The 26,544-nt window shown below is 40.2% G+C and overlaps 1 protein-coding gene across 2 annotated transcripts in view; it reads left to right on the top strand.

Moving 5' to 3' along the window:
- SGSM3 (small G protein signaling modulator 3) overlaps positions 1-20,637 on the top strand; it is a 30,912-nt gene extending 10,275 nt beyond the window's left edge. For both annotated transcript variants that reach the window (XM_072128643.1, XM_072128644.1), the window contains exons 2-22: positions 1,859-2,019; positions 3,655-3,740; positions 4,434-4,500; positions 5,161-5,369; positions 6,492-6,599; positions 7,756-7,899; positions 7,976-8,171; positions 8,367-8,512; positions 10,172-10,399; positions 11,218-11,272; positions 12,144-12,271; positions 12,802-12,957; positions 13,073-13,127; positions 13,359-13,408; positions 13,584-13,736; positions 14,514-14,584; positions 15,925-15,973; positions 16,711-16,796; positions 16,979-17,101; positions 18,872-18,932; positions 19,904-20,637. In XM_072128643.1, the coding sequence (XP_071984744.1) occupies positions 2,013-2,019; positions 3,655-3,740; positions 4,434-4,500; positions 5,161-5,369; positions 6,492-6,599; positions 7,756-7,899; positions 7,976-8,171; positions 8,367-8,512; positions 10,172-10,399; positions 11,218-11,272; positions 12,144-12,271; positions 12,802-12,957; positions 13,073-13,127; positions 13,359-13,408; positions 13,584-13,736; positions 14,514-14,584; positions 15,925-15,973; positions 16,711-16,796; positions 16,979-17,101; positions 18,872-18,932; positions 19,904-19,987 (2,262 nt within the window). In that variant the 5' untranslated portion in view covers positions 1,859-2,012 and the 3' untranslated portion in view covers positions 19,988-20,637. The remainder of the gene's footprint in view (positions 1-1,858; positions 2,020-3,654; positions 3,741-4,433; positions 4,501-5,160; positions 5,370-6,491; positions 6,600-7,755; positions 7,900-7,975; positions 8,172-8,366; positions 8,513-10,171; positions 10,400-11,217; positions 11,273-12,143; positions 12,272-12,801; positions 12,958-13,072; positions 13,128-13,358; positions 13,409-13,583; positions 13,737-14,513; positions 14,585-15,924; positions 15,974-16,710; positions 16,797-16,978; positions 17,102-18,871; positions 18,933-19,903) is intronic.
- Positions 20,638-26,544: the final 5,907 nt, after the last annotated feature.

The raw sequence follows: 26,544 nt of genomic DNA, 5'->3' as shown, positions 1-26,544 counted from the left end.
CACATGTCACCATGACCTTCATGGTTCCCAAGCATCGTGGATGTAACATATTCTATTCCAGCACAAAGCAAGATACAAAACAGACACTTATCCCCTATTCACTTAGGATAGTGATGGCAAACCTTTTAGAGACTGGGTGCCCAAACTAGAACCAAAACCCACTTATTTTCCACCAAGTGCCAACATGAAAATGTAAACCGTAACCTATTGCTCCTTGTTCTTCCACAACATTCAATCGTATCGGCCCCCTGAGTACACCAATGTGGTAGAAAGCAGGAGGGAAAATTCAGACATCATTGTAGCTTCTCTCCAGGGTCTCTCTGCACAGGAAGAATCATGGGGCCAACAAGATAATCTGGCCCTGTTCACACCTTCTCACTTTTCCTGCAGTTCCAATCTGTCAAGGATGTGTCACCTTAAAAGAGCATTGAGAGCAACATCACAAGTTACCTGCGACTGCATGAAGGGTCGAGTCCTGTCTGGTGAACACTGTCCTGGGGCGACAACCTGGGTGCCCACAGAAAGGGTTCTGAGTGCCACCTCTGCCACCTTTGCCATAGGTTTGCCATCACTGACTTAGGAGATGAGTCAGATTGCTGGGGTCCGGCTGCTTGGATGCCGGTTGATGATTTGGTTGGGTGGAGTTGAATTGCATTGCAGTGTTGGGCTGCAATGTGTCCATAGGAAAGGTTGCTACATTTAAGTATGTTTTAAAGCCACAATAAAAGACACAGAGTCAAAGGAGTATATATTTTTCACATGGCCTCCCATGTGAGAAGGGAACATACCATTACATCCTATAAAAATGTATCCTTTATTTACTGGTATTAAAAAAAACATGTAATAAATACAGTTATAATCTAAACAATACAAAATATGGAGCTAATATACAGGGGTAACCTAGGTGAAACCATCCACAGGTAAATATACGAAAAGAAGCCGATGTGCAACGTGCACATGTCACAACTGTCACAGGTATATAGTAATACATGCATTTATATACTGGGTTTACTAAGGTCTAGCAAATACAGAGGAGAACAAATGAATGTTGGTGTGATCCAAATTGAACCAGCTTTTTTCATATTTTTACCTGTGGATGGTTTCACCTAGGTTCCCTTGTATATAAGGTCCAAATTTTGTATTGTTTATATCATATGTATATTAACGTATTAATAACATGTAATTTTAATACCAGTACATAGAGAATATATTTGTATTTGATATAAAGGTATGTTCCCTTAATTGATAGGGTGTGTACATTTATGTTTTCTCTATGAAAGTCTACATTGCTCAGTTTTCTCCAGGAACCCCAAATCGGTTTGTCGGATCAGGAGGCAGATGGCTCATTGTGTATTGTATCGGCCATTTGGCCACCCTGCTTGACCTGCTCCCATCTACTTCTAGTAGCCCTGCAGTACAGTGCGAGGCGGATGCAGATGTGTCCTTCTGGGTCCAGTCGTAAGGTAGAACAGCTGGTCAACCGGATCTCCACACATTTCTCCTCCTATGTTTGTTTCTGCTACTTACTACTGTATGTGCAGCCTTGTAAAAGCTGCCTCACTGCATTGTGTAGTGGGAGTTCTTTGCTACCACAGGCTTAACCATTTCTGACCTTTTCTAGATTACATTGTGTGGTCTATTAGTCCAATGACAGAGGCACTTTAGTATCCAGGATGGTACATGTATTATTTATGCACCTATTTGTATATGCGGTGACTCACACTGAATCATCACACAGCGTTTGTGCCTTGGCTAGCCCTGAGGGCGCACAGAATGAAGACCAAACCACATCCCTCAGGCTTGGCAGGATCAAGGGACTGTAACAACCCTCACTTACTATTGTTTTGGTTTCTTACAGAAAACCCACCTCTTATGAACTACCGATGCCACATCCACACCTTGTGATCACCACCAGTTCCTTTCTTCTGGTCAGAATAGTTTTCTGAGGACTGCTCTTAGACATTTCCTAAGATAACAATACTTACTGTGCTCGCTGAATTGACTCTGGCACCATGTCAGGTAAGGGAGGCTCAGGTATAATCTCTGTTATATTGAAGGACACAGATTGTTTGTTAGTTTTTGTGAGCTATGGATGCAGCATGTCTAAGCCTTAGGATGGACTCACATTGGCATTTTTTTTTTCACAATCTTTTTTTTCACTGAACCCATTTTGGGTTATGGACGCATGAAGATTAGTTTTTTCTTCCTGGCTTTAGTGAATATTTGCTGTTACTTAACTGAATCAGTGGAAAAAAACCCATTGTGGAAAACCCAAGTGTGGAAGAACGGTTCAGTAAGGCTTCAGTGAAAAATAAAGAAGCAATCTTTGTGTCTATAGGCCAAAATGGGTTCAGTGATAAATCACTGATGTAAAAAAAAACCCACCAATGTGAAACCACCCTTAAAGAGAACTTGTCACCAGGTTTTACCCCACTAAACTACAAGACCCGTCAAGCGGGGTGTGAAATGTCCTTTCTAGAATTCCTTTTTATGAGAAATGTCTCCCGTTTACCTGTAAAAAAAAATCTCCTCCAAATTCACGGGAATATGACTCATTTGCACGTGAGATGAATCAAGTTTAGTCGTTGCTGGGGTAATGTCATTTCAGAAGCCCCTATCTTCTGTTATATTGCACTCAGAAAAACTCTGCTGTGTTATATTGAAGATACAGATCTCATCTTTCATATCACATCATCAAGTCTGTAAGCTACAGAACCAGAGATACAGGCAGCTGAAGGTATAGTTGGAAATGCAAACTGCTTAAGATCCAGTTCCCACTTTTTTTTTTTTACATCCCTTATGTCCAGTACTGTAACTCACAGAACCACAAGCCTGATGAGATTCTTTACTTTAATATTACAAAAAATATATGTTTCTAGGTGCTATAGAACCAAATATAGTGAATTATGTGACAGCTATGACACTACCTCTACAAACACTACATTTGAGGGGGGAGAATTTTCATAGGTAAATGGGTGCATTTCACATAAAGGAATCTAGAAAGTACATTTCATAAGCAACATCACTGGAGTGGAAGTTTAGTGGGTTAAAACTTGGTTACAGGTTCCCTTTATGAAGAGTTTTCCAGCAGTTCTGACCATACAAATCTGCAGACCACGTTGGGTCGAAACTAAAATGGGTAACACATTCTCTTTAATAGTGCGTTTAATAGTACCACTTGAAGCCAGGATCTACGAAAGGTGTTCTGTAGATAGATACCATTGATTGCTTATCTAAGAGGTCAATATATGTAGGGCACATCATAAGAGCTGCTACACATTAGTCAGTATAGAATGTTCTAGATAAGGAGTAAATTGAGTAATGTTAAATCCAGGCTTCTGGTGTCTAACACTGGTTTTAATATTTTTATATGGGCAGATTGTTGGCCTGGACAAGAGTGACAGTAAAAGTTACTCTGCCCTTATTTAAAGGCCCTCGACATGTATTGAGCATTGAGACAAACCTATGTGGTTATTCTTATTATCAGGCATTTAGGAGGCTGTGGTCATGGGTATAGGAAGATAGATTCTGAGTAGCTTGCATATGGGTGGGTCACAAAATAGTGTCTAACTAGGTAAAAGCTTTCTAACCAATGGTTTACAATCACTGTTACATCAATCACTGTTTTTTTTTTTCATACAAATTAATTTGTAGGGAGTTATACCCCGTCTCCAGGCGGACCTTTTTCAGCCCTCACCCCAAGCATGTGGCCCCAGGACATACTCGCCAAGTATACGCAGGTAAGTGAAAAGTATGAAGGAAAAATCCACTTGAAATTAATTTCGATTCATCAAACAATTACGCAACCTGTAAAGAAACCCAGGTTATGACATACATGATGTATTGTTCTTTGTGCTGACCGAAACTACCTTCAACTAACTTTTATTGGATTTGTGTTATCCTATTGCATTAGGCCCCTTTCACACAGCCATTTTGGGGACATATATTCGGCCGGTTATATATGTCCCTATAGATGGCTATGGTGTCCGGCTTGTGTTATCAGAGCCCCTCCATGCTGTAGCTTTATAGGTAGTTCGACATCTCCCCCTCTTCCCTCAGCACTTCACTCCTGCTCCTTGCACACTATAACAGCCCGTGATACTGCAGCTCTGAGGGGTTCTGGTAACATCCGTCTGTGTCATTAGTATAATTACAAAAGTTGATTTCATAAGGAAGGAGGGCATGGATAACAAATGTAAGAAGATTACCACAGTCATGGTGCCTGGATCTATGAGTAAGTGTCACTTGGTTTATCATGCTTGATTTTGATGGTAGATTTCCATTAAGAAAATAACCATTGCCATGAAGAGATCTGTTCTTAAAAAAAAAAAATCTAGGATGACGTATGAAATAACTTTTTAGTTACAATTGCTGTTGCTGTTTTGAAACTTTCTTGATACTTTTCTGTGACAATTCTTCTGGCCTCTTTTCAGAAGGAGCAGACTGTAGATCAACCAGAATTTCGCTACGATGAGTTTGGATTCAGAGTAGATAAAGAAGGTGAGGATGTTGGTGGTTGCTGAATAAGTGGCATTTTAGAAAACCCATGTCATTATCATGACTGTGAAGGGATGAGGTCTGGGTGCTGAGACTCTCACTAAAACTAAGCCGTGTGCTGTGCTGCTCAGACTGGGATTTGCTTTCCTTGGGTCCTAAAGGCTTACTGCACAGATTGGCAATTATGTTCCAGAAAAACTTCATGTAAATCAGCATCAAATACACAGGGTTTATATGCATGTGTGTCATGTAGATTTGTGTTATATCATGGGTTTTTGATGCAGTTTTCTACCTTTTTTTTTTCTATAACCTGAGATCTGATTTCCTGGAAACAAAGTTTACTTGTGGATTTCATGCAGCATAGCCTTCAATGCAAGAAAAAAGAAAAAATGTACACAAAAAAATTGGGAAAGCTGCAGCAGAAAAGCGATCGATCATTTTTTTTCTGCATGGCACAACGTGTTCGGTGCCAAAAAGAGGAAACGGTGGGGCACATGTATCTTAGTATTTCGGCTGCCACTTTTTCTAGTTTCCTGAAGTCGACCAACTATCCCTTTGTGATACATGCGATGAGTTGCCTGTTTAGTCTCACTTTTGAGACTTTTTGTTGTGTGAGACTAGAAATAAATCAGTTACCAACTTGTGTTTTATCTTTTATTGCAGATGGTGCAGAACCAAATTCAAGTAAGTTGTTGGGAATCCCACTTACAGAAGATCCCCAGCAGAGGTTAAAATGGCAGGCCCATCTAGAATTCACTCACAATCATGATGTAGGAGACCTAACATGGGACAAGATTGATGTAACTCTCCCCCATTCTGACAAGCTGCGCTCCCTTGTGTTAGCTGGAATCCCCCACAGCATGAGACCACAGGTAATGTAAAAATAAAAGTAATTTACATATAATATTGCAATGTACTCCTTAAAGGGATATTCCCACAAAGACTCAGGATAACAAAATAATAATAATTCATTGATTTGTATAGCGCTACACAGAGCTTGCCAAATCAGTAACACATTCTCTAATTTCACTGTTATTAGCAAAAATACAGCATTTCGCAGATATAATTAATACAACCTGTATTAATTTCACAGATATAAACAGATACAATCTGTCACTATCAGTCCTGATTTCCAAATATGGTTGTCCTTGGGTACAAACGTAAATCTTCTCATGAATAGCTTCTCTTGTCTGCACACTGCAGTGCTCTCTTTCTACTTCCCTCCCGTATTACAAGATCAGCTCAGACATGGGCATTTCCTGCCGGCAAGCAGTGGTGTGCAGAGGCATGCTATAAAAACTACAGACAGATAAGGTCTTTATCCCCGAGTGTTATAGGTGTGTTATAGGTGAGTTAGCAGAGCTGAGTGTAATTGTGTTTTATATCCATCTCATGGATCTCATCATCTATGATCTGTGTCATCTCTATTTTTCTGTCAGATACTAGTGGAATGTTCTGAAACTAAATAAAAGTGTAGATAAACCTGAACCCTGATAATCTAAGCACATGGTCAGCTCACTGTATTTCAATGCACAGAGGGATCATGAAGTGTCTGCTTAGAGAGTCCCTGCCCAAACTCTGGAATTTTTCACTGACCATCACTGAGTGATAGGAGCTAAAACCGCAATAAAACAGTAAAATTATAAAGTAAGGGGTTAAAATGATATTTATTGTGTAAACATCATTAGGGGACTAATATTTGAGAACTTTCTTCCATGGGCAAACTCCCTTAAACGGAGATCTTGTAGGTGTCAGGGTGCATCCCTCCTGTGAGAGCCAGAAGCTGAGGAACCCATTATCACTGCAGCCAATGGACATTATTGATTTGTATCAGATACAATTGATGGTGAAGATCAGGGACACTTCTGTCCATTAAAATCCTAGAGCCCTTTGCCTGTAAACAGACCTGAATGGATTTGTCTAGAATAATTATTCACTGTATGCAGTCCTTTATATAACTGGGAGACATAACCGCGGTCTATATTATTGTCTAGCTCTGGATGCGACTCTCCGGTGCCTTACAGAAGAAGAGGAATTCAGAGATGACCTACAGGGACATTGTGCGGAACAGCTCCAATGATGAGTCTCTAGCTGCTAAACAGGTATGGGAGACATTACATTGATGGATTCAGAGAAATGTCATTCACAGAGCTGTTTTCATTTGGGATTTATTCACATTTTAGCTTAATATAGTTTTTTTTTGTTTTCCCACAATAACTGTAAATTTGTGTAGAGGATTAAAAAAACACCTTAGTAGCGGAAAGCTTCAATGGCTTCAGTAGATGAAACCGTATAAAGCTGCTGTGGGCAGATTTATCAATCTGTATACAATAGAATAGTAACATTTTTTCTGGCTTAAGCCAAGTAAACTAATTGGAGGTACAGTTAGTTGATTATATTGTAGCCATATTTGGGATGTCTTGCTCATTGCAAAACAAAAAATCTATACCTTGTTGTATAACTACTGCATCTTAAACAGCACATATGCTAAATTAGCGTTCATGATAACCTTGGATAATGACATATCCCATTTATTACTTTATTATTATTACTAATAATAATATGAATATGAGTAATAATAATATTATTATTTATTACTCGCTGTAAAACCTGTAAAAGTAAATCTAACATTGAAATTGGGGATGAAAAGCCTGTGGCGCTTACTTACTGATAATGTTATACATGGCTTCCTTCCTTTTAAAATCAGTTTGTAAAATTATGCAAATGACCCAGAAGGGCTCTGGAGTTGTTACCAGAGCCCCTCCATGCTGCAGATTCACAGGCTGTTATAATGTATAAGTAGAACTCCCAACCTCCCGCTGTGTGCTGAAACTTCCTCTGCTGCAGTGAGATTACATGAAGAATAGTGAGGGAGGAATGCTTGGGGAAAGCAGAGGTGGAAGGTGAGACAGTGTATGAGCTTTTGAAGCCACAGCATTGAGGGGGCTCTGGGGGTTGTTATTCGAGCCCCTCCGTGCAGAGGGGGATGGTGAGACTGTGTAACAGACTGTGAATCTGCAGCACAGAGGGTCTCTGGAAACTAGAGCTCTTCTGGCTCATTAGCTGAATTTTAATAGTTGATATTCGAAGGAAGAAGACCATGGGTAACAAATATAAGTAGATTACCGCAGTCGCAGTGCTTGGATCTGTGAGTAGGTGTCCCAGGTTTATCATACTTCATTTTGGTGGCAGATTTATTTTAATACCCGGAAGAGGCATAAAGGCTAACGAAACGAATGCTCTTTGCCCTCTCTCCAGATCGAAAAGGACTTGCTCCGCACTATGCCAAGCAATGCTTGTTTCTCCAATATGCAAAGTGTTGGCGTTCCGCGTCTCAGAAGAGTGCTGCGTGGCCTGGCATGGCTATATCCAGATATTGGGTATTGCCAAGGCACAGGCATGGTGAGTATGATGTGTCATGTTTATAGCCTGCATGATTCTTTCGGCATGTGCTTTCTATGACTCGCCATCTTTTCAGGTGGCTGCGTGCTTACTCCTCTTCCTAGAGGAAGAAGATGCATTCTGGATGATGAGTGCTATCGTAGAAGACTTGGTGCCAGCTTCTTATTTTAGCACCACATTGATTGGTGTTCAAACAGATCAGCGGGTACTAAGACACCTCATTGTTCAATACCTCCCTCGACTGGACAAGCTTCTGCAGGAACATGATATTGGTGAGTGGCTCTGTATTATTATGCACACTATTTCTTGTGCACTTTTTGATAAGAAAACCAAGCAGGATTAGCACATTGTATAGGAAATGCTAATGTGAATTAACTAGTTTCCTAGATGCATATGTTTTATATATTAACTTGCTCTTGTGCATGTCTGACTTCTTCCATTCTCTGTTTTCTGTTGGCAATCTACAGAGCTGTCCCTTATCACTTTGCACTGGTTCCTCACTGCATTTGCCAGCGTAGTGCACATCAAACTGCTGTTACGGATCTGGGATGTGTTTTTCTACCAAGGTTCTCTTGTCCTATTCCAAAGCACCCTGGGCATGCTAAAACTTAAGGTAAAACGGGTTTTTAAAAATTGTTCAAGGGGTTGTCCAGAATTTGAAAATTATTATCCATTATCAGTAGCTTATAAAAACAAAACAAAAGAAATCTTAACTTTCTGCAATTATACTTCAACACAAAGGGACCAAAAACATCAACGGAGTCTATAACTACCTACCTCCCTCCTCCTCTCTGATCCAGCATGTAACCTTCCGTCTTTGCTGGTCTCTCTGCACACTGGCTGAAGTTTTGACGTCACATCGATCACAGTTGACCGCCGCAGCCTCTGTATACAGCAGTGACGGGGGTAATCACTATAATCTCAAGGGGAGAAGAGAAGTCAGTTTGGTTATTGCATGGCTCTCTGTTTTGTAGTAATGGGAAGATGTGTAAAACTGGTTTATTCTGTGTTTCTCTGAAAAGTCATGGTCTTCTATTATTTTTTTTTTTGTTCTGAAAAATGGCTTATGGCTTATTTTCAGGGGAACAAAAAACACAACTATTCATCTTCTGGAATACCATAATTTTCTTTAGAAGTTTTAACCCCAATTTGTCATGTCTAGCAAGGGCACTTTCCATATATGAACCCCTCTTATCCATTTAGCCGCTTGTAGCCATTGTATATGTCAGCCCTCTCTTCCCTTCAGCTCCCTCCTGCTTTTCCATGCTTCTTTCAGCTGACAGGCTGCAGGGGGCACATTTCAAAAAGCTATAGCATCCAGTGTCATTTTGATGAGGAGAATCTACCCTATAATATTGCACAAGTATTATGTAGCAAATTTTATTGTAAGGGGGATTCTCCTTTTTAGAAAAAAATTCCACAAATTTATAGGTGCCACAGTTCAAAAGCTATAGCCGTATGTGTGGCCTCCTCTAACTAGGGCTTATAAGTGGAGTAGGGATTATATTTCAACTCTATGTGATATATGCTCCATAGTAGATTGTGTATCTGTAATAGCATAACCGTTTTAAAGGAAATCTATCATCAATGCAGCATGATAAACCAGGGGCACTTACTAACAGATCCAGGCACCATGTGGTAATCTTCTTTATATTTGTTATCCATGGCCTCCTTTCTTCTAAACGAAAATATGAGTAAGTGCCCCTGGTTTAACAGTTGTTGATTTTGATTTTAGATTTGCTTTTAACCCTTAAAGGGGTATTCCCACTTCGGCAAATTAATGTTATTGTTTATATGATGAAAAATAAAGCAATTTTCCAATATATTTTCCGTATGAATTCCTCAGAGTTTTCTAGATCTGCGCTTGCTGTTGTTCTGTAGGAATCTTCTATGTTTACTTCCAGTGGACAGAAATGGTCACACAGGTGCACTGCTTGTTAGTATCATAGAGAGTAATCAGAGCTGCGGGCTATAACGAGCCGTGCACCTGTGTGACCATTCTGTCCACTGGAAATAAACATGGAAGCTTTCTAAAGAATGACAACAAGCAGAGATCTAGAAAACTGTGAGGAAGTGATACAGGAAGTATATTGGAGAGCAATATTATTCAATTATTCAAAATAGGAATTACTTGTTGAAATAGGAATACCCCTTTAACACTTATTCAGTTTGTGTGATGGATAGCAAGCCATGTAAATCGCTGTCAAAATCAGCTAGCAGACATGGAACAGATGCTGTTAGAGTTTTACTCTGATAATGTCCCCGTCTACAGGAGGAAGAGCTCATCCAGTCAGAAAACTCTGCTGCCATCTTCAACACTCTGTCGGATATTCCTACCCATATTGAGGATGCAGATGTTCTGCTGCGGGAAGCGATGATGATTGCAGGAACCCTAACGGAAGTTATGATTGAAGCGCAGAGACGCAAGCATCTGGCCTACCTCATTGCAGATCAGGGACAGCTGCTTAATTCCACCGCTGCCGTCACTAATCTTTCTAAGGTGAGGGGCAATAGATTTTTCTCGAAAGTTGTGGTCTGCTTGGGTTGGCATGGAAACTGTAATGTTTAATGGGAACTGTGGATATTTATATGACGTTTTCACTGGATCTCTTGAAGGGAAACCAAAGCTATAATTGATGGAAAAGACTCTATTATAGAGGTTGAGCCACTTTGTCATTTTATCCCCTGTAACAAGTGGTCACTTGGGCTCCCAGTGCTCACAACAATCTCTGTAAATATCGGGTGCTGCTATGACTTTGTACAGCAATCAGATTGCTAGTTTCAGGGAGCGTACAACACAAGTCCTAGTTATCTGGGTGGTAAGTAGTAGTATCAATTATACTGTGTATTGGGGACAAATATCCCTGGTGTCCCAGCCTCAGAGAGTGGAACTACACCCGTGCATAGGGTAATAGGTCATATAAGGTCACATTTGCTTTTAGAAACAGGTTGTCCTGTTTAAGGCCAATGAATGAGATGTACAGAAAGGCTCATATGGATGACATTGACAAGAGTTGGCAGCACAACATTTTTTTTAACAATACCAATTTGTGTTATATCCTTGTATCAAAATCCCTTCCAAAGAGGATATTGTTCTTACCTTAGGGATAAATACTTGAGGTTGTTTTGACTGTATAAAGCTTGCACTGTAAATGTTACCCAATATGATTTGTTAATGCTCTCCCTGTAATGTAATGTAATGTTGTGCTGGTATCATTGTCCACCTGGTCCATAAAGCGCATGAGGACAAATTTGGAACAAGCTACTGTTGGCTCTTAGCGCTCTCTGAAATTGACTCCTTGGTTTTTTTATCTTCAGATTATGAGAAGACAGAGTCAGCGCAGGAAGTCTGGGATTACCACACTTTTATTTGGTAGGTAATGACCCCATACAACTAAAATAATGTGATTCAAGTATTGGCCAATACAGAGAGTCAGGCTCATCCTTCTATTGGTTCTGGAGTTTCACCATGATCAGGGGTACAAGTGGTCATCCATCTGTCTGATCTGCAGTGGTCGCAGTGAACTCCTCGATATTTATTTTCACAAATATATGGCGCCTGTGAAATTATATTGCACATGTTTTAACATAATATAACTAAACTCTTTTTTTTGGGGGACTATGATACTATGACCTGAGATGGGTCTGAAATCCTGCACCCTACAGAGGAACTTTTTTGAAGTCCAGTGCCTTACATGAAGGCTTTGTTTGACACTGCAGCTCGGTCTAATTAATTTGAATGAAACTGGGCTTCAGCACGACCAATGGACATGGCACATAATGGGGCAGGGCTGCAATACCACCTGCAGCCCGAAGACTAGAGAGGTGCTGACTTAAGACACATTCTAAGGGCCTTTTCATACAAACGTATATGGTGGCCGTACGAACAGTAGCTAGCATACAGTCTCCATAGAAGAACATTGTGACGGTGAAGGGAGCACGTGTCACCACACCTTGCCATCGCCAGAGAAAAAGATAGAGGCTGCTCTATTTGCCCTCTGCTTTCTAACCAAATGGATGTAACACTCGGGCCCGACCTGAATGTAGCATATATGTGGATGAAAGGGGCCTGAGTATGTATTTATTTTATTTTTTTACCGTAATTTCAAATCTTCTATTATTATTAATTTCCATGTTCTGGTTGTATTCTGCATGTATATCTCATTGTAAAACCCTTATTACAATGACAAAATTAAAATGTGATTAGCCCATGTGTTAATATGTTGTTTGCTTTTTTTTGACAGGGGACGATGACTTTGAGGCCCTAAAAGCCAAGAATATCAAGCAGACAGCTCTGGTAGCTGATCTAAGAGAAGCCATCCTGCAAGTCGCCCGTCACTTCCAATGCTCTGACCCGAAAAACTGTAATATTGTGAGTCTAGTGATCAAGCTGCTTAATGAGATTGATCCAGTTATCCGTTGCAATAATTAGCCTCTCATTACTATTAGTAACTTAATTGGTACCTTAGTTCTAGAGCTTTATTGGCTTAAAGGGGTTTCCAGCATTATGATACTGATGACCTATCTGTAGCACAGGTCATCAATATTGATTGTTCGAGGTCCCAAGTGTCAGACCCCCACAGATCTGCTGATTCCCGCTACCTCTGGCTCTATAGCAAGCCCAGAGTTGCGTGATTAGCACAGGTCCTTTCTCCAGCTCAGCTCCTGTTCTCTAGAATGGGATCTGAGCTGCATTAATATCAAGCCACTCTACTTAACCAGTTCAGTTCAAGGGTATGTTGGGTCATTATAAACATTGGTACAATAAAGTAAGCTTTTTAGTCACATAAGTCATAGTCTATCATTAATTTTGATATATTACATGTCTTTAAGGTTATGGCTGAGGGTTAGCATATAATTACTTTGTGGTTTGTCACCTTTACTTATTCACTATCATTTCAGGATCTGACTCCTGATTATACTATGGAGAGCCACCAAAGAGACCACGAGAACTACGTGTCATGTTCACGTAGCAGGCGTCGTAGAGCAAAAGCCCTTCTAGATTTTGAGCGTCATGATGATGATGAACTCGGATTCCGCAAGAATGACATCATCACGGTATATCAGTGCGAAGAGGAGGGAGCTTTATGTATAGCTATAGATTATGTATAGCGGCTATGTGACCTTTCAAGTGAAATCATTGATCAATGTCGCCTTTTTTGTCTTATTTCAGATTATTTCACAGAAGGATGAACACTGCTGGGTTGGAGAACTGAATGGACTCCGGGGTAAGCCTACATTTGTAATACAATGTATTTCTGATTTATAATACTTATTTACAGTTTTTTTTGTTTTACTAAAAGTAAAAGTAAAACTAAAAGAAAATTGTAAAATAAGAAAAGCTTTAAACAAGACACTTTCAGAGGTCGCACTAATTTTACTCCTAATTTATGAGGAGAATTTTTAGTTATGGAACAAAGTGCAAAACTTGTAGGTTTTCATTGTTGTTTATCTTTTAGGTTGGTTTCCTGCAAAGTTTGTGGAGATTCTTGACGAAAGGAGTAAAGAGGTGAGTGCACGGCATATGTTAACCTAATATGACCTGTATACGTGGTGAGATGCAGATGATTCCATTTTTGTCCAAAATCAAAGACTGAGCAGCAGATAGGTTTTATCTTTGTGTAGATGTTTATAGATGTAAAATTGTCCCTGGAACACAGCTGAGACTTTGTCTTTGTACACAGTATTCCGTTGCTGGTGATGACTCTGTCACAGAGGGGATCACAGACTTGGTCCGTGGAACTTTATGCCCTAGTATAAAGGCAATATTTGAGCATGGATTGAAGAAGCCATCGCTGTTAGGAGGTCCCTGTCATCCTTGGCTTTTTATTGAGGAGGTAAGAGGTCCTGACATGGTTCATAGAATATAATATGTTCTAAAAAAGCACAGAAGATATTGGTGACAAGAAGCCTTTGAAGCCTTCCAAGATGGGGAGTGGGGAACGGCTACAGCATCTCAACAAGAGAATATATACCGTATATACTCGAGTATAAACCGACCCAAGTATAAGCCGAGGCCCCTAATTTTACCACAAAAACCTGGTAAAACCTATATTTTTTTTACTCTAGTATAAGCCGAGTTTGAGGTTTCAGCACATTTTTTTGTGCTGAAAAACTAGGCTTATACTCGAGTATATATCCAGTCTATGTTGTTCCTTCCCTGGAGCACAATTTCACCATATAGGAAAAGGAAGGGAATGACTTAGCCAGTCAGTGGCTTTGATCAGTCAACAATCTGACTATTGATTTTCCCGGAAGATATTTTATTGTGTGTTGAAATGAGGACCACTGCTTAACATTCTTGTATTTTGAATCCACTGGAGCTGGGGCATTTGGGGCAGAAGGGGGGAGGATGTGTGTGTGTGTGTTGTAGTCATGTGCAGAGTGTCTGTTTTGCGTTGTACTGACATTTACCATTAAGATCTTCTCTGCTGACCTTCCCTGAAAAATTGTTTTGTAAATTGTATGTATTCCATCTACCATCTGTTCTGCTGAGGACATGTAAGAGTTCTATCACATCTCCTGCTCAGGATTTTTTTTTAATTGTTTTACATACTATAATGCCTCTCTTCTAAAATGTTAACAATTAACACCTTTTTGCTGTTTTCTTGTAGGCCGCCAGTCGGGAAGTGGAGAGAGACTTTGATTCAGTATATTCACGCCTTGTTCTCTGCAAGACGTACAGGTAATAAGCTCAGCAATATGTCTATGCTGGATTAATGTAGTATGTCACATTTAAGGGTTTTCTCATTTGGGAATTTCCATTTAATTTATCTGCCATATATAAACATTTCTTCAATTGCATGTTATTAAAAAAAAATATGTACATATCTTAAGATAATTTCCCATAAATGTCGCCATGTTGTCACTTACAAACAACTTAGCTGTCCTTAGATACAACCTCTGTGCACACACATGTGCTGTTGAGTCCTGCCTGACCACCAGGATTCAGAATTCAAGACGGCCATGGTTCATATAGTTACTCCCGGTTATTACATATGCAAAAACAATTCGTTTTTTGGTCGTATCCAAGGACAACAATCTTCTAAGTTTCTAAGGGACAATATGGCTACATTTATGGGAAATATCTTCACACAGATACATTTTTTTTTAAATAACATCCAGTTGTAGAAATATATGTATACGGAAGATTAATTAAATTAAATGGGAATACTCCTTGATAGCAACATGTTTCATGTTAATATTAAAAGTTTTGTAACCTGATACATATATTACATATACAATATATATATATTTATAATCAATTTATCCTGTCGCATTGATGACCCTTTAAAATTTCATATAGCACAAGACAGGCTGAAAATAAGTTGAAACATACCTCGGAGGTTGGTCTTACTAGTTCTGTGACCAATAGATAGCTTTACTGATTCAATCACGAGTGTCCTCTCGGCATTCCCTTACTGTGAAGTGCTTTGTGTTAAAACCCATTGGGGGTCATTTACTAAGGGCCCGATTCGCGTTTTCCCAACGCGTTACCCGAATATTTGCGCCGATTTCCCTGGGATTTTTGCGCACACAATCGGATTGTGGCGCATCGGCGCTGGCATGTACGCGACAGAAATCGTGGGGCGACGGATTCGGAAAAACCGACGCATTTAAAAAAAAAAAGTGTTCCTTCACTAGGAATAGGCCGGTGAACTTAAATGCATCCCGATGCTCTTCAGCACAGCAGCGACACCTGGTGGACGTCGGAGGAACTGCCTTAATGATCCCGGCCGGACCCGAATCCACCGCAGAGAATGCGCCGCTGGATCGCGAATGGACCAGGTAAGTAAATCTGCCCCATTGTCTCTGCTCCCTAGTGTCCATCTATAACGCCACTAGAGCTGTCACTATAGCCCAGGAGACATAAATAGGAATACCCAGTTGCAACCAGACTATTGCAACCATTGTGTAAGACAGAGCTCTTGCGGATACATCTACATTTGATCATGAACATGCTGTACATATCGGCTACCTGGCTAAGGTAATATACTGATACAATGTATGGTGTTTGTATTACAGGTTAGATGAGGACGGCAAGGTGTTAACTCCAGAGGAACTATTGTACAGGGTAAGTGTACTTGGTCCTTACACCATTACTAGAAGGAAGAGTTATTAAAGAGTGACATTAAATAAGTCATGGTCGTGCAGATGTTGGCATAGTTTGCATATTACATGATATCTTATGTAGGTACAATATAAACACTAGTATGTATGATGTAACATTTGACACACTGGCAGAAGTGGCATTTTGTAAATTGGAAAATGTGTCATTTGAATGTAAATTTACTTACCGTATTTTTCGGACTATAAGGCGCACAAAAAATCCTTTGATTTTCTCAGAAATCAAAGGTGTGCCTTATAGTCCAGTGCGCCTTATATATGAACCGTACTTACAGGCAACAGCTGCCTTGAACTGTGCACAGGTCTGCCACCTGCTGGTCATTCAGCCTTATAATCAGGTGCGCCTTATAATCCGGTGCGTCTTATATATGAACCTAGACGTTTTAGCAGGTATTTATTGATGGTGCGCCTTATAGTCCAAAAAATACGGTATCGCTCTCTTTTTTTAAAGTCTACGTAATGGGAAGCATTTATTAATCTGTCAGCCCTAGTGTAAATTGCACCTGAAATTAAAGATTTATTGAGGTTTTTGGACAAAGGGGCGTGGCCTAGTTTGGGCAATCAGAAAATTTAGTTCTTAACTAAACCAACTACGCTGGTGTAAGGTACAACTCCACAGACTCATCATCCAGCATGATCTATCTGGCCTTTGTTAAATCTTTTCATTTCCTTTCATTACCTTAGGGAGTGCAGTCAGTGAATGTAAGCCACGATGCCGCTCACGCCCAGATGGACGTCAAGCTGCGTTCTCTTATATGTATTGGCCTCAAGTAAGTGCCCAATATGAATCGATCCACAGTATCAGGAAATATTGTCAAAGCTTGTTGAATTAATAGTACTATTTATTAATGTTTTATCTAATAAATAAATAAGTAGGTGTTGGACTTAATATTTCTATTCAGTACTCAGAATATTCTAATTGTGTATCTTTGACGCTGTGTAAATATTACAGCGAGCAGGTCATCCATTTGTGGCTTGAAGTGCTGTGCTCCAGCTTACAGACGGTTGAGAAGTGGTACCAGCCTTGGTCTTTCCTGAGGAGCCCAGGATGGGTCCAAATAAAATGTGAACTAAGGTGAGCACATGGAATTTTACAGTACTGGCAGTCCCCTACTTAAGAACACCCGACTTACAGACGACCCCTAGTTGCAAACGGATGTTGGTCATTTTCTGTACTTTAGCAATAGGCTACAATAATCAGCTGTAACAGCTATCACAGGTGTCTACTATGAAGCTTTATTGTTATTCTTGGTTCTTATGATAATCCAACATTTTTAAAAATCAATTGTCACCAAGACCAAAAAAATTTTGCCTGGAGCTCCAATTATAAAATATACAGTTCCGACATACAAATTCAACTTAAGAACAAACCTACAGAACCTATCTTGTATGTAACCCGGGGACTGCCTGTTTATAAATATATATATGACTTATAAAGCTAAGTGTATGTGTGTATGTATGTTCACTAAAGGACCAAATTTTGCACAGCTGCTTCCTAGACTAGGTTTTGAGTTGTAATTTTCACCTGCATTTTCCAAAATATACATATTAACCACCATATACGGACTAGCTGCTGTGGCAGTAAGCAACCAATCACAGCTCAGCTTCTATTTCACACAGATCATTAATATGAACTCTGAGCTTTGATTGATTACTATAGGCAAGGAGTTTAAGACCACTTATGTCTGAGTTAATATGGATAGAGAGAGACATACAGAGGCAGCCGAGAGAGGCAGAGGCGGGCCCCTCCCTGTGACTTGACGGACCTCATAGACTTGGTTTTAGTCGAAATTGTCATCCCGCATTTTCCAAAATGCACTTATTAACCACCATCTTAAGGAGCCATTGTCTGAGGCTGTGGCAGTTAGCAACCAATCACAGCTCAGTTTCTATTTTGGCACAGATCATTAAAGGGGTTTTCAACTGTAAACAAATTTCAACAAAAAATGTATATGGTTTAAGCAATAAAAAATTATAAAAAATTTCCAATAAACTTTCTGTATAAATTATTTACTTTTTTTTAGATCTCTGCTTGCTGTCTTCTTGCTGTCATGCAACAAGAAGCTTCATTGTTTACTTCCTGTAGATAAACGCACAGCCATGCATCTGTGTGACATCAATGAAGCTTCCTGTTTCATGACTGCAAGAAGACAGCAAGCAGAAATCTAGAAAAACATGAAGAATGAGTATAATGTTGAGCTGATTTTGTGAGGCGATATGCAAGGTCATATGTGATGTGATATGAGGTAATGTATTCTCAATTCCTATGTCTATATCATTTATGATACTCCATTCACATCCAGAGCTGTCGCCTTATCCTTGCCATTATGTACTCCAGTGACATTTAGAGCTGAAATCATCTATCTACCTTTAGTTCATCTCAGATAACTACAGTTGTGGCTGTGACTGGAGTATCAATTTTCTGTTATCATTCTTCGTATACTCCAGTCACATCCAAAGCTGTAGTCCTCTATCTATTGCTAGATAAATTCACATACTCCATCTGTGTTGCATATATGTGGTGAAAATGAGATTTGTGATGTATATAGGAAAAGGTTCCTTACAGTTATCAGTTACATTATGGAAAACCCTTCCCCAAGAGGAGGTGATGGCAGAAGCTGCAGGTGGTTTTCCAATGACAGATGCAGGTCTCTTGCGCTTCTGGGGAAAATGTTGATGCAGAGACAATTCTTATTGTCACATTTGGAATCCGGACAGAGTTTTTTCCCCTAAAATGGGTTCAATAATGTCTAACCTGGAGGTGTTCCTCTATACTGTAGAATGATAAACTGGAGTTGTGTCTCCTTTTCAACCTTTCATTTAATCATGTAACTATGTTTTCCAGAGTCCTTTCCAAATTTGCCTTTAGTTTGTCACCAGACTGGGAATTGCCTGTGAAAAAAGAGGTAAGTCACTATGAGCTGGAGGTGCTTCTATCCAAGCAATGGGAGTGAAATGCTCTGCTGACCAGGGCTCTTTTAAAGACCCTCATAAGTTTCCCAACAATGTTTTATCTATAGGCAGCTGGAGGCAGCTACCAAAGCAACCGCAACCGCATGGAAAGGAGTTTTTCCCCGATCCCACATGTCCTACAGCTTGTGGGATGTTACATGTAGGAAGCCAAAGGGCTTTTCAGTTCCTGTGCTGTTCTGCATGATCAATACTGGACAGCTAGAAAGTGAAGCTCTACTGGAAAGGAAGCTAAGGGGGAGGCATTGAAATTCTCTCACCACTACTCCTACTACTGTATTTTTCAAACTATAAGGTGCCCAAAAAATCCTTTGATTTTTTTAGAAATCAAAGTTGCGCCTTATATATGAACCGTACTTAAAGACAGCAGCTGCCTTGAACTGTGCACAGGTCTGCCACCTGCTGGTCATTCATCCTTATAATCCGGTGCGCCTTATATATGAACCTAGATGTTTTAGCAGGCATTTATTGATGGTGTGCCTTATAGTCTGAAAAATACTGTACTTCTAGATACAATGGGGGGAATTCGTTAAGACTACCGTTTTAAGATTCACCCTGCCTGTGCCTGCATCTACGAAGAGGTTCTGGCCTCTCAGTGGATCTTGTGCAGTTTGGACCTAAAGGTCTGAACTGGCTGGGTTTTTTTTTGTTTTTTTTTGCTGTAGTCTTCGCCGACCAAGCCAGGAAACTGATGAGGAGGGGGAGATTTAAGAGCCTTCTCTGCCAGAAAACTGTCTAAAAAGCCATAATGAATCTCCCCCTATGGATTTTGCTGCAACAATTTTATTTCAATTCTTTGTCTGTATATGTCACATATGCAGTGGTCATCCCAAAATATATTATATATCAGTAAAATGTATCACTCAGTTTCTTGTATATGTATTTATATGTATGTTCTCTCTTACAGGATAAGGAGAAGCGACCTTTGAAGGAAGGAGTACAAGACATGTTAGTTAAGCATCACCTTTTTAGCTGGGATATTGATGGCTGATGGTGCCCATCATCTCCTTCTGCTCCACAAGTTCCTGACCCTATGGAGTCCTGAGGAACTTCATTTCAGCAATGCACTTTTTCTATTACTGCTCTACTGCCAAGAACTCTCTTCTCTATCTGGATGTGACCTTCAGCTGGAATGTACCATTATGGCGCTGGAGGATATCAGAAGACCAGGATGAGATTGTGCCACATTTCAGAAATACTCTGCACTGGACCCGTCCTATCATCTCATCCCTCGACAAGTCACGGTCCAAGCTTATGAAAAGTCTATAGATGTGTATATATAAAATATAGAGAAATATATATGAGTGTATATTTTGAAACGGATATGTAGATTTTTCTTTTGTCAACACATTTCCTACCTCCTCTTACTTCCTTCCATTACCAAACCACAAAAATGTTTCAGAAATGTTTAGTTCTGGTCTTTTCATGAAATAGTGACCCGAGGCAGCGACTCTCCAGGAATTGTATTATCACAAGTTGTCTAAGGCATCTTTGTCCTCTCCATGATTTGGGTGGCCTATTGAGGGACCAGCTGGCTGTGACATAACTTCCCTTGTAATATATGTGCTCAAAGCTTTGAATGTTGCAGTATTTTGTCAGGTCTATTTTTTTACATGTTCAAAATATAATCTGATCCAAATCCCCAAATCTACCATTTCCATTTTGTGAGTGAATAAAGCAGATTTTCTACAATGTCTCAGTTGTATTTCAGTAGTATCACATTACTTGTATTCCTAGTACTGTGATATTAGTGAAATCTGAATGTATATTTGTGAATGTCAATTCTGTAAAAAAAAAACTCCTCCTTTTTTTTTGCAAACATGGCATAGTACACGGTGATCAGCTTTATGCACCTGTCCATGGAGCACATGTGGCACTACTATTATATGGGATAACTAATACATTGGGTCTGATTGATGAAAGGAAGGTGTTGCTGATAACTTGGTCTCCCAATAATGACATGGTAATGAAGCATGTGTGGCAAGTCTCACTCCAAAATCACACCTGTTTTATAATGAAATACAGTGCCTAAATAAACCTGCCATACAGTGTATAGAATGTATCATTCTTTCATCCAAGCTACATTAAACGTGTCGCACATTGCCCAGGTATTCCATTAACAGGGACGTAACTACAGGGGTAGCAGCCATAGCAGCTGCTATGGGGCCCACAGTGTCAGGGGGCCCCGCCATCTTGTGAATTTGGTGTGTATATGCTGTGTCTGTGTGCATATGTGATGTTTATATGCTGTATGCCTGTGTATATGATGCATGGGTGTATATGCTGTATGCCTGTGTATATGATGCATGGGTGTATATGGTATTGTATGTGTGTATGCTGTTTGCCTGTGTATATGCTGTATCTATGCATACATGTTGTGTGTAATTCTAATTCACATGTGTGCCTACAAATATGTATTTTTTTTAAGTGGGTATGGGGGCCCCATTCAAAAGTCTGCTGTGGTGCCCATCATCTCCTAGTTCACTGGCCATTAATATCCATGTAAACTGTTACTGGAAGTTCTGTTATTGGGGACTGATTATGTTTCCACATGTCCGGTACAGTGGAAACCAGAAGTTTACATACATTATGTAAAAAGATTCATTTGATGTTTTTCTCACATGAAATCAGAATAAGGCTACATTCACATGAATGTATGCACACCGGGCCGTAGCCAGATGTCCGACGCCATGGAGAGGAGGGTTACCCTGCCCTCTGCATAGTAGTGAACAGTGTACGGACACATCCTATCTTTTTCCCATGTACGGTCATACGTCGCCCAAATGGTGTGAATGTAGCCTAAAACGTTCCCATTTTATTTAAATTAGGTTTACCAAAATGATCTATATTTGCCCAAATGTCAGAGTAATGGTGGTGGTTTTCGAAGGACTTTTTATTACTTTATGTAAAGTCAACATTATACATACATTTGACTAGTATTTGGTACCATTAAACTGTATGTAAAATGGCGGCGGCGATCAAGGGGTTAATACTAGTGATCAATGCTAGCACCAATCATGGGTATTCATAGCAATATGCAGCAAACCTTACCTCTGTGTGTTGAGGGCTTATCCTGTACAGCGCAGGGCAGAGCGTGAAGTGGTTAGAGGCATAGTAATCTTTGTGTATGTAAACTTTTGACTTTGCAGAAAGTAATGAAAATGCCTTAAATATTTGACCTGTCATTATCCTTCCATTTTGGCAAATATAAATAATTTTGGTAATCCTAATTGACCTAAAACGGGCTAAATTTATTCTGATTTTATGATGGAAAGTGAGAAAAACATGCATCAGTGTCTTTTTATGTACCGTAGTGTATGTAATCATCTGCTTTCAAACTGAAATGTTTCTCGCTATACCTGCACATGCACATGCCCTGATGTAGCTGCTGACACACACACAAGAACTGGACCATGGGGCCGTATACAGTAAGAACAGTTCTAGTCTAGCATCTGCTTCTGTGATTACTGTATGACTGCTCCATCTATTCAGGGGATGGACCAGCCTCAGCAGTAAGGCACCACTGTACTGAATATGCCCTGTAACAAGGGGCACCTCCAGCAAATTTGCAATCACTGCTGACATCAGGTGGGGTGTGTGAACTGAGGAGAAGAAGTAATCATAGTAGGCTGAATAAACTTTTTCACCCGCTTTGTGTGTACAAAGTATTCCATATGTGGTCTTGCTTCTGTTATTCCCCAGTTGCAGCTAAAGGTGACTGTTTAAAAAGAAGTGGACGTCCTCTATGGGGCCCATATCTTCCTAGTCATTTACTAGTAGGATCCAGATTTGTGTCATTTACTAACTGCAGGAAGACAAATGTAAATGAGTGATGTAACTCAATAAAGCCTTTTCCCCACAAGTAGGTTTGTTTCTCACCACCTTGTTCCCTGAAAATGCAGGGTTTACCGGACCAGACCAAGAATCAATGGATTGACCTTTTCTTGTGTTTATGCAACTTTTTGTGATACACATGCACTTTTGTGACTTTTTTTGCACCTAAGACCACCTCCTTTCAGAGTTCACTCTATTACAGATGTGGAAGTTGCGACTTTTTAAACAAACATCGTAAAAAGGCAGAATCACAGTGCCAAAACTGAGATCCATGTGACCCACAGAGTTCAGTTTACTTTACTCCGGTATATCCTGCACGGATCATGGTGAATTGACTAAACTCCTTTCTACCAGTATCTGTGTTCTTTAGATACTTAATCTGATCCCAGGTTTCAATGAAGTTCCAACTCTGGCCCATATGGTCTCCAATCATGTTACCCGGGGGGTGGATGCATGTGGATGAACTAGAAAAGAAACTTATAATTAGCAGCACGGAGCGCAGGGACAAGATTTCCGGTGCTCTGATCTGCTAATTAAGCACGCCCCCTCCAATTCACACCCCTTATGTAACATCACCTCTCTCTCCCTGGATGGGAGAGAGAGGTGTGGGGCACCGGATATATTGTCTCCGTGATCCCTTCTGCTAATTATATATAATATATATTTTTGAAATGGTTGATTTCCTTTAATGAAATTTTTGAACGCCAGAACGCCAGACCAGGAGACAGTCGTCGATATTCCTTCCATATGCAGCAAAAGGATTATGATGGGTATATAGACATGACTCCTCCCAGAAAGCCATATAGAAATTGGACAGACTCGCGTGGGCGGGGGGGGGGGGGGTTTGTCGGGAAGCTTACGTCCATAGGACAACCAGATTTTTGTAAATAAAAGACAGAATTGAAAATGAAACAATTATTAGACAGTAGGAAATCAAAACATTGAACAAACTCCTGTAAATTAGGCCCAGAGTTACTGCACTGCCAGAGATGGTAAGATAAAGCTGAACATGCTAAATTGTTAGGTATAGATGTAAAAAGTGCAGTTATGTCACATGTAAGCTACAGATTTCCATTTAAAGTCACATATGGCATTCAAAACTCTTGCTATCCTGAATTAATCGAGGTAAAAATACAACAGAGGCTGCATTAACACAAACGTATGAACGCAGCTGTATATACGGGTAGAACACAGCCCCATTCATTTCAATGGACAATACGGCCATTCATTTACATGGCCGTATTACATACCATACCGTAAGCGAGACGTATAAAAATACAACATCTGGGGTTGACTGCTTAGACTTTGTCAAGCGCTAAGGAATATGATGGCCCCATAAAAAGAAAGATTATTATTAATACCCCTCCCCCCCAACGTCGCACGCTGTTCTGCCCACCTTGGGATTTACTCGTATATATGGCGTCTGACTTCCTCGTGGTGTCAGGTATGAAAAAGGACGTTACTATTTAGTCCGAAATGTGTCGCCTGCTTTTCTTTGTTTTGTTTTTTCTTAATGTGATCAAATATTATTTTTCTTCTGATATCTACTTGCCACATGACTGGAGTGCAGGAGCTACACACTATTTTATCTTCTTTGAACATTCCACCCTGGTTCCAGACCAGCGATCTGTCATCCTTGCACCCACCTCTCACACATGATCCAACAATTTAGGTGAGCTGAAATTTTGTTTTCTTTTTCCTATTCAAAATAAAGATACATTTCCCCAACTAAGTTACATCAATCAGCAGTGGTTGATATCAAAAGGGCATCTTTTCATAATTGGGGCAGCATGGTGGCTCAGTGGTTAGCACTACAGCCTTGCAGCGTTGGAGTTCTGGATTCAAGTCCCATCCAGGTCAATATCTGCAAAGAGTTTGCATTTTCTCTCTGTGTTTGCGTGGGTTTACTACGGGTCCTCCGGTTTACTTCCACACTCCAAAACAGGTTGCTTAGATTGTGAGCCCCATGGGGACAGGGACTGATTTGGCATGCTCTGTGTAATCTGTATGTGCTATATAAAAAAGGAATTATTATGAATTAAATTGACAGAATAGTACAGGACCTTTCTAAAATGGTCCACACAGAATTGGAAACATACAATGGGCCTTGGAAATATGGGAATAGCATTTCTGTATTGAGCTCTGAGTTTTTCTCTCACTTCACCTGTGACCTATACAGTTAGTATCCATGTAAAAGCAGAAATCTTATCTTCCTTCCTTTCCAGGAAATACAATAGAATTTGTCAGGGAGATGATGAGAGACTTCCATGCTGCAAAGAGGCAATTGGCCTGATAACAAAGTGTCAGCTTAAAGAAATTCGGGCAATCCATAGCAATGACAGTGATAGCATTATACAATTATGTTTCTGTCATTCAAACCCTTCTGTAGACTCGCACAAGCCATACACAGGGATTCCATAATGACATCCGCCCAACCCAACACCAGGAACAGCTAACATGAGAATGAGATCTATGAACAGTTACCTGGCACTCAATATATGAAACCCTTGTGCCATCCTACCAACCCTTGTCCCATTAAAGGGCTTGTCTGTCACTAGTAAAATCATGTGACTGCAATCAGGCCCGGCGCCAGCACCTGGCTAACCCGGGCAAGTACCGGGGTACTGGAGGGGCCCACGGATCAATTGTACCAGTGTCACTTTAAGACACTGGTACAATTGATCACAATACGGCTCATGTAGTTTTCTGCCTATATGCTGCGATCATCGAGAGCGCAGCATAGAGGTAGAATTTAAAACTCACCTGTCCTGGTACCCCCGAAGCTGCGCTCCGCGCGGGATGCGACTGCTCTGAAGCCGATGCACATGATGATATCGCATGACATGTGCCAGCTTCAGAGCCGGCACATATGGCAGACACATGCTGAAGACAGAAGGAAGCTGTTCCTGCGCTGCTTCGGGGGAACGAGGAAAGGTGAGATTTTTTTTCTTTCCCGGAGGGGGGCAGTGTGTATACAGGGGGGAGGGATGTGTACACAGGCGGAGGGGGGGGCAGTGTTGCTACTGGTGGGCGGCCCACAAAGGGGCCCACTAAGGCTCTGTCGCCCAGGGGCCCACTTAAACCTTGAGCCGGCCCTGACTGCAATGCTTAGGTGAATGTTGTTGTCTCTTCACTTCCTACCAAACACATAGATATAAACAATATATAAATTGTTCTGGGTAATGCAGCCTAATAGGTGATCAGCTTTTCAGCCCACAAAAAGTTAGTATTTGTTTAAAATTTTCAGAACTTTTTATATATTGAAATGTTAAAGGCTGCAGACACATTTGTGGTCTCTTGCTCAGTTTGTCTTTTGCAGCCCTTTTTTTTCACATACACTGCAGGTTACATAGTCCCCTATTTAATGGAATCAGCAATATACTTTAAAATTTGTTGCATTTATGTTATTTAATAAAAATACCCTTTGCATTAATGAAAAAAAGAAGTTAACTCGATCTGTATCCAGATAATATTTCACTGATATTTCACCTCTTTAGAGAGAGAAGTCTGACAGGTGAAATATTATCCCGGTCTGTAAGGAGTTATGTACGTAGATGTTTTTTTTTGTAGTTTGTCAATTCATTTTAGTTTGAGTTGTTTTTACCAGTCCTTAAAGTTTGATAAAGCAGACAACCATCCTAGGCTGATACTAATAATGAGCAGCAGCGTCATTATGGTTTATTATTGAATAGTATCCTTGTCTGTGTATTCCTT

This window comes from Engystomops pustulosus, chromosome 10 (assembly GCF_040894005.1).
Source record: "Engystomops pustulosus chromosome 10, aEngPut4.maternal, whole genome shotgun sequence".
Classification (NCBI taxonomy): Eukaryota; Metazoa; Chordata; class Amphibia; order Anura; family Leptodactylidae; genus Engystomops; species Engystomops pustulosus.
This window is presented reverse-complemented; position numbering and strand designations above follow the sequence as displayed.